At 43.3% G+C, this 9,080-nt stretch overlaps 1 protein-coding gene across 1 annotated transcript; it reads right to left on the bottom strand.

The window, feature by feature from the left end:
* Positions 1-2,050: 2,050 nt before the first annotated feature.
* LOC129103822 (leucine-rich repeat and fibronectin type-III domain-containing protein 2) lies at positions 2,051-8,405 on the bottom strand. Its single transcript, XM_054614427.1, has 2 exons — positions 7,030-8,405; positions 2,051-3,041 (listed from the first exon to the last, which is right to left on the bottom strand). The coding sequence occupies exons 1-2, from the start codon at positions 8,403-8,405 to the stop codon at positions 2,051-2,053; spliced, it is 2,367 nt and encodes a 788-aa protein (XP_054470402.1).
* Positions 8,406-9,080: the final 675 nt, after the last annotated feature.

Genomic DNA, 9,080 nt, shown 5'->3' with positions numbered 1-9,080 from the left:
GAGGTAAAATATGTATTTTCTATAATTTTGGTGAACTGACTCTTTAAAAACAGCCATGTGTTTACATGTAACATCATGTAAAATCCCATTTCAGTGAGCCAACTAACAATGACCAAGTTGGTACACCACAGTAAAGCACCTTCTCACTGTTTGCTTCACATGAAAATAAAAGTACTACTGCACGATTCCCCCCCTCCCCCTTTACATTCTCACCCAGTTATTGTACAAAAAAATGCCAATATACAGAACGGTACACCTAGGGATGTAAACAGTTAAAGAAAAAAAAAAGATGACCACCCCACATCTTAAAAATGCAACAGAGACCCAAAAGATATGGCATCCAAACGTGTTGGGATGTCTGAGTTGATCGTAGGCAGTAACCAGAATAGCCACTAATTCAAAGTATCTTACTGAAATATACAGCTCCGTATGAGGGTCAATGAAAAATAAATGGCTTCTTTGATGAATCAGTTCAGATGATACATAAACCAACAAAGGTTTGTAACATGCAATCTGGTGAAATGGATTTTCAGAGAGTTTTCTGCTGTTTGGCCCTTAAAAAAGTTATCTATCTCACATTTTCTCAACTTAACGTCCTCTCCTGAGCAGCGTAATGACCTTTATCAAGCCAATGAAAGTCAATTAGCTCATTCCGCCATTTAACCTGGCTAAATGAGTAATTGTCGTACTCTCTTGTTTGTGATACCTAAAGAGAATTAGAGCCAAATAATGCATCCTGCTGTGGGGATAAGCGAATGATTAAGTGGGCTTGATGGATTTCAAAGGCTATTCCCATCTGATGGCTGTAATATGTGCTGATAGCATCTGAAACCGTATCCTGAGGCAAACACTCGGTTTCCATCAATGGCCTTTGAGCCTACAGGGACCACTGTCACCAGCATTGGCCAATGGGGAGCGTATCAAAGCGCTTCAAAAATACATTTTCTAACAGCAGAAAATGCCCGAACTAGGAACATAACTTAATTTGATTGGCTGGAGACTTAATCATCCTTTGAAGCATTTGCAAACAAGTGGTGAACTTTGTGTTTTGAGCTGTTTTGTGATCCTCTTGTGCATTTGGGTTCGGTTGTATTTCCATTCGCTTTCATATTTAAATAACCTCATGTGAAACATAACCTGAGGTAGAAATACAAGACTGTCTTACTGTGGTTCAGTGTTACTGAAATCTAGTCTAGAGAATCTAGAGAAAATGTTTTGGGGAATTTGACTGAAAGTACTGTTAGGTGACGTGGGAAATTGCTGTATGTGAAGAGATGGCTTCTGTCTGTGTATATTAAAACCTCACTGAAGAGCTGTGCTTGCTGATGAATCACCTAAAATAATAAATAGTAAAAATGATAGAAAAAACCAAGATGAAAATAAAAATGACTTTTCTTAAAATGTTCTATATTCGCTCCTTTGGTCCTTCTTTCTACTCTTGCAGTAGTCCCATTTCATGCTGAGGGTCCAAGACATTGTGATGTCCATCCAGTTCACCACGGCTGAGGCAAATCCTCTTCATTGAGTTCTTTTGACAAAGACGTAGTAAATCCACTTTGAATTTCTCATATTTTTTTCCCCCTATTCTCTCTTAGACACTCTTACATGCCCGCCATGTGGACGGGAAATGATTCCCTTCGCAAAATTCCAAGGTTCGGTGTTGGTATAGAGATGGGAACAATATTTCAAATACAGTCAGACACTGTCAGATATTTTGATTTGATTTCATAGCCAGAAATCTATTGATTTGAGCTCACAGCCAGGAATCTATCGATTTGAGATCATAGCCAGGAATCTATCGATTTGAGATCATAGCCAGGAATCTATCGATTTGAGATCATAGCCAAGAATCTATCGATTTCAGATCATTGCCAGGAATCTATCGATTTCAGTGTCTTTTTCTCACATAATTACTTAGACAGTATTCACATGGATGAACTTCATGCAATACCCAAAGGCAGTTTTCTTCTGGAACACCCTGCCTCTAAACTCATGTTCCTTCAGCTCCTGGTATAGATCTATTAGCCATGGACCTCATAGTTAGACCGACTCAAACTGTGCTTTCCATCACCCACTCAGAGCTCTCAAAAGTGGGCTTTTCATCCTCGCTGTCGTCGTACTGAAGCAGCATGCCGTTAACGGACAGACTGCGCTTAGTCCAGATGTTGCTGATCCTACGAGGGTAGCTGCTGCGACACTGCGCAGCCCCCACGTGACCCATGTCAAACGAGTGACTCCTCTTGGGCCTACCCTCCTGGGGCATCCCTAATAGACGTCCCAGCATGGTGGTGGACTCGGCCCTCCCAAGCAGGGGTTCTTTATCAGACGGGGGTACCACAGCCACAGTCATCACAGCATTGGAAGTGGTAGGGGGGCCGGAAGCCCCTTGCTGGTCCCTGGCTACCGCTCGCAGCTCCAGTGAGGTGAAGGCCCCTAAAAGGTGGTCCAGGTTTGGCCGTGCTTTGGCGCCGTGCCTGTGCCTCCTGAACTTGCTGCTGGGCAGGGTGCTGCATTCGCTGCCCTGCATGCTGTAGCGGTCGCCAGCCCCCCTTCCTGTTTGGCTGTCTAATGAGTTAGAAGAGGACGAGGATGAGGAGAGACTGCTCTGGAGGGATCCACACTTGAACTCTACCATTTCCTCACGCATGACCACCACTGTGGATTTGACCTGTGGCGGTGCACCATTGAACCTGTTCAACCCCCCGTTGGTTTGCGAGTACGTGTTGCTCACAGTGGGTAATTTATTAGTCTGGATGCCGCTGGTCACCTTGTAGCGCACCATGAGGATAATGATGAACACCAGCAGCGTGGCCACAATGATGCCACCGATCACCAGGATCATGGTGCCACCCAGGAAGCCACTGTGGAGGGACTGGCACTGCGGGTAGTCCTCCCCGGTGATGAACTGGACACAGCCGACGATGTTGGTGGCAGTGAGGGTGGTGGCGGTGTCATCCCAGATGGCCAAGACGCACAGGTCATACTGCATCCCTGGGACAAGATTTGTCACTACGAAGGCCCGGTTAGTCATCGGAATCATCCTGACAAGAGACAGAAAGACAGAAAGATACAGCATTAGAAATAAAGACCTCTTGCAATGGGAGTTCATTCAGTCAGTTTGTTCGGGCACGTGTGAATGCAGTTAAAGTATTTTTGTGCGGATCAATACAACCGGTCCATCACAAGCAGGTCCAAAGTAAACCTTAGTGCGGTTTGATTGCATTAAGAACATTATCTAACCCTATTGTAGGACGTATACGGGAAACTAAGGCGTCCTTTGCCGGTCTTTATTGAGATGGACAAAGGTTAACGACAGGCCAACATGAGTGGGAGAGGACTGAGGGCAGCTTGGCCCAAGAGAGGATATGCTAAATAGGCTATGAAAACAGGGACTATTATAAAGTCATTCAGAATGATCGAGCGGAGAAGGGATTTGTGCGCACAGTAGATGAGTGTTGAATCAAACAAAGTGAACTTCAACAGCAATATTTCAAAGTCTGCAATTCCCTGCATAGAATTGGCAGCTCTTGAGATGGAACAGATTCATTTGATCCTTTGTACACACCCCTCAGCAAATAATATCTTTAAATATTTAGTCCACTTTCATTTGTGCACTGGGAAACCGAACCATACTAAATGGATAAACCGAAAGTATCAATTTCACTCTGATTTGGATTAGCCAAACACACGATGGCTTGTGTAAGCGCCCTAAGAACTTTTGTGTAAAAAGCAACATTGGCTTAGTCTGTTATGCTGGGCCAGATCAAATAAATTGCCAAAATGAAGCATGCTAAGTAGCTATTTATATGCACAGAGTAATTCAGAAAGATGACTTCATTGGTCCCAGTACATCCCATTTGACATGCATGAGGCAATGGCAATGAGTATTCAATGGCCACTTTTTGATTATTGTCTTGACTGAATGTAATTTTCTTGTTCATGCCATTTAACAAGCATTCAATAGTTTCAACTATGTTATTATTACAGATGTTTAAATATGACTGATTAACTAAGCCTCACTGCTTTGGAGTGAAATAAAAGTCAATCTGCAGTGGGTTAATTATCTGAGATAATGAGTACTGCCAATCAATGGAATGCTGAAGGAACCGCTGTGTTGTGTAGACAGCCAGTGATAGAAGCCTTCGTCAAACTAACTCATCTATCGATGGAGACTGCTATTACAGTTTGAAACGTTGTAAATACTGTGCTTTAAGGGAAATCAATGACCGTACTGCAAGCAGTCGGTGGGTGAAATGCATAGACTTTAATTGCAACATTTCTCTGAAAAAAATTAACAAATCGCATCACCTTCCCTTAACTTCTCTGACCTTAATCTGGATCTATACTTCTGCAGCTACATGCAAAACCTCCTTGGTTACGCTACAGGCTACACCATAGCTGACATACGGCGTTTATACGATGTTTATGTTGGGCTACGGCAGCTAGCCACATGGGGATGCAAAGAATTACGACTGGTCAGGTTTGCATGGCATGTTTCTGTAATGCCGGTAAGAGCAGCCACATGGCCTGTGTAAGCAGGGCGTCACAGTGCAGCTCGACTGCGTCTCTTCTAGAGATTCAAGGTCTAGCCTATTTTTTCCAAGTGCAACAATCAGTTCACAGAAAAAAATTACAATTATCGATAGTATTTTGACATCATACCAGCAACATTATTACAGTTTCCATGTCTATAGCTGTAGAATACGACAAGAATGTAGGATTTTTTTTCTGTTTCAAAACAAAGGCCCTCTGACATCTTTCTATGGACAGAATCCCTTCATTTGTTAACACAAGGCTTTTGTTCTGAAATATTTGCCAAAAAAATGCTGTGACTGGAACTTGAACCCGCAATATTCTTTAGAAAGCTCATGCAAACCCGCCCGACCCACGGGTCAACCTGTGTGACGACGCAAGCACCACTTCAGCCAACAACAATGCTAAGATTCATTTCTCTTGTGTCATAAAATATCTGCATTGATATCATCTTTCATATGATAAATAGTTCTGAAATAAATTGAGCATGGTGGGTGGTATCAGTGAAGGGGTACTTGAGCTCACTTCCCAAGGGTACATCTTACAGAAAAGGTTGGGAGTCATTGCTATATATACTACTTAGCCATTGATTGTTACTCCATGTAACACTGTAACTGTAGGAGAAAGGAAACAAAGTGTCTTCAAGGGCCATTGTCTACCCAGAATACATGCATCCACTCTGAATCGCCCAGTCGCTAGTGGGGCTGCAGTCCATTATTCACCCTTAATTGCCTTCTTCCATAACTAGGAAGAGGCTGCATTGGCTCACATGTTTGAGCAAACTCGTGCAATATTTCTCCTCCCCCACGTGGCTCTGATTGATTTTTAATCATGCCATTGCTTGAGTGCTGGGAAACTGTGTCAGCCAACTAGAGGAGCGCAGTAGGTGTGCACGTGTGAGCAATGAAGTCATGGCGATATTAATTCAAAAACAGTAGTTGGCCCCTCTGTGCACGTTATCTTTTCCTTCCAGCTCCTAATTCATCTTCTGGCATGCAAAGGGACTGCATAGCCATTATTACATAGCAGCACATACTTCTATTTTTCCATTTTTCTACTGTACATAAATTACATACCGTGCACACTGATTATGAAGTACAAAACATTGTTAAGCATCAAATCACATAATGAGGGCAATTTGGAAGTTTGGTTCTTGACTAACAACTACATCAGGAATGCCATTCAAATAAGCATTAATAATTATGCTGCTGCAAATCAATGTATGAGGGGTGGAAAGTGCCGTCTATAAAGCACACATCAGTGTAAGGTTTGCAATTCTGTAGATAATTAGATAAAATTCATAAGAGGCATTTGCAAGAAATGCAGATGAGTCATTCAACGTTTCCATAACTGGGGAAAAGAAAAGGTACTGAAATTTCATATTGTTCTGTTTTTTCTGGCATGACAATCTGACACAGCGAGCCGTGTGCAAGCAAGGAAATCAGATAAACACCTTATTATTGATTGCATTCACAGTGTTTGAACAAAGCAATATCTTTCTTCAATATTGTGTGTGGCTCTAATCTCATATTCCCAGCTAATAACCAGTCTTCTCTTCTTCTGTCAATTATCTTTCATTAAACCGCTCTTGCTGGAATGCTCAGTACAGGTAAATTGTGTAGGACTGTGACACAGAATAAGTTATTGGGTGAGGTGTTGCTAAGGGGATTCGCCAGCAATTGTCAGTGTTAGAGGAAGCATGAAGCGGACACAAAATTGCCGTAACTGCTATCAACAACAGGCTACTTTACCGATTTCCACGCTATCATGATGCCGTAAATGCCATTTTAAGCATGCTGAGGTTATAGCCATTGGGAAATAGGGGGAAATGTCTAAGAGCTGTGAGATGTAATAAAATTAATCCTATATATTTGCATGAATCATAAAAATGCATCTATTTGTTTGGAAAGCCCTTTTGCCTTTTTTAATGTCTTCCCCAGATTGATATTATGTTACACAACAAGGTTCTTTTCTATATTTCCAGCTCAATTATCTTGGTCGAATGTCACTACTTTCACTGTCTCATTTGACATAGGAAATTGATTTCACAGAGCCCAAAGATCTCCAGCTGCAGCCTCCAAGCTACCACTTTATGGACTTGAGCAGCTTAGGAGGGATATATTAAAATGAGGGTCTATAATCCTTTTTCTTTTTGGATTTCTAATTAATGGCTCAGGGCAAGGATTTCACTTTGGGTTTTGCTGTTCTTAAAAATGTGCACTTGCTGTTCATTCTTTTGGTGTAAGCTTTGTCGATTTATGAAGGTAAAAAGGAAAATCTCAAGAAGGATTAAGAAAAATGAATGTTGATCTCCGAGTAACACTTCAGAGAAATAGACTCTCAAGTACTCACCCAGCAAACAATTAGCAATTGACGGAAGAAGCTGAACAGATAGTGTTCTGAAGTCAAATATTACCTCGGGCTTGATTTATCCCTTTGACCAAAAAGGTCTCAGCTCATACTTGGATGTAATCAAGTTGCATTATTCATTCTTACCTGTAAATGAGGACTTCATCCTCTGAACAGTTGTACTGAAGCTGATACATTTTGACCTTTGGAGTTGATTTGCTAACAGTCCACTTGACCAGAGCAGAGATGGCAGTCACTTCTGATACAGACACCACCTTCTCTGGTAGCGGTTTAGGCTCCCCTTTACTGATCTTGGTAGAGCTAGTTATGTCCGAAAGCCCCGACTTGGACTGCGTGGTACGGTTTGTACCATTACTCAGATGGGGGAGTTGAATGATTGACAGCTCAATGGAGGCCGTAGATTCCCCAGCAGCATTGGCAGCTATGCAAGTAAAAGTCCCGTAATCCTTGGATGTGGTGATTGTGATATCCAAGGTGCCATTTTCATATACCGTTGCTCTGGAGGAGTTGCTGATCAAACGGTCATCAGGAGCAACCCAATGCACGGTTGGCATCGGATCCCCGACTGCTTTGCAGCGCAGGCTAGCCGTTTGGCCTTCCAGCACGAGTAACTTGTGTGTATGCTGTGTGATCAGAGGGGGCTCGCAAACAAACTCCTCCTCACGAACAGACCAAAAGTAGCGCCCCTTTAGACTAGCAGGAGATGCGCATGTTTCCATGTCATCCTCACGCTCCAGCCTTCGAAGCCAAAGCACTTCACAGTTGCAGTGCAATGGGTTTCCACCAAAGCTTAGAGAGAGCGGAGGTGCATAAGGAGTGCTCATCACTACATTGCTCTGGGAGCGTGCAAAGATGGGGTCCGGAGGGAGCTTCTGGAGGCGGTTGGAGGTGAGGTCTAAGCGGGCCAGTTTTTCCAGATCTGTAAAAGTCCCCTCTGAAATAAAGTAGATGAGGTTATGATCCAGACTCATCTGATGGAGGTTGACCATCTTGCGGATGGCTTCCCAAGGCACACTGCGCAAGTTGTTATACGACAAATCCAGATCCTCCAGTGTCACTAACAAGTCGTCAAATGCTGTGTCGGAGATCCAACTCAGCTGATTGTTGTTGAGGATCAGGTGCTGCAGGTTGGCTAGCCCTCGGAGGTCGTCCGGTCCCAGCTGAGTCAACCGGTTACTGTCGAGATGCAGGGATCTCAGGGTCTCAAGGTCGAGGAAAGAAAAAGGCTGGATGGTGCTGATGGTGTTGCGGGACAAGGTAAGATCAACCAGACCTGACATGTTGGCAAAGTCCTGAGTTGTGACCTTGAGGATGAAGTTGCCGCCCAACCGGAGCTCAACAGTTCGCCGGTCGATGTCCAGTGGGACGAAGAGCAGGCCTTTGGAGGGGCACAGAGTCCCCAGAGACTCAGAGAGGTTCTGGCAGACACAGTATTTTGGACAAGCATGGACCATCGTAACTGCGGTTCCCAGAAGCAGGAGACTGATGACCACTTTGTCCATGTTAGTTCATACAAAGGGGACCTGCAGAAACACAAGAAAACAAGGATCAGTTTGAGAAAGCGATCTCTGATTTTGTTTACCTACGTCAGAAAACATTTGGCTGCACAACATCAGTGGTTACGATTTTTGGGTATATCCCCGGACAATCTTTAGCACCATACAGAATTTAAACTGGTCTTGTACCTTAAGCCATTTAACTCTTTCAAAATGAGAGCAATCGAAGTTAGTGGCCTCTATAGTCTCAGAACAACACCAACAAGCTAGTTCTGTGATGACTGAAGTTTATTTGCTTTGGGAATACCATCATACCAATCACAATAGGTATAGTCAAATGACACTGAATTAGAGCACCAGCCAGTCTTTTTAAACCCCCAAAATCCAAACATTTCAAAGCCTGGTCCTCTCCATATCAATCTAGGAACCCTTTGGCCAGCAGTCTGACGACAGATAAGCCTCTAGCTTAGCTAATCAAGGGGCTATATTTATCAGGCCCAAGACTTTTTTAATGGTGCCGCCATTAGCAACTTGAGTTGAGATGTGTTTGACAGAGTGTTTCACAAGCAGGCAGTTTACAAGCCAATTTTAAACCAATGAAAAGCTAAATCATCGTTAGCCGGTGGGTTCCTAGATTGCATTTCAGCCAAAGTGTTCTGCATCTTTTCCTCTCCAAACCCT

Source organism: Anoplopoma fimbria, chromosome 15, assembly GCF_027596085.1.
Source record: "Anoplopoma fimbria isolate UVic2021 breed Golden Eagle Sablefish chromosome 15, Afim_UVic_2022, whole genome shotgun sequence".
Taxonomy (NCBI): domain Eukaryota; kingdom Metazoa; phylum Chordata; class Actinopteri; order Perciformes; family Anoplopomatidae; genus Anoplopoma; species Anoplopoma fimbria.
The sequence above is the reverse complement of the archived record's forward strand: the minus strand, read 5'-3'. Positions and strand labels throughout refer to the sequence as shown.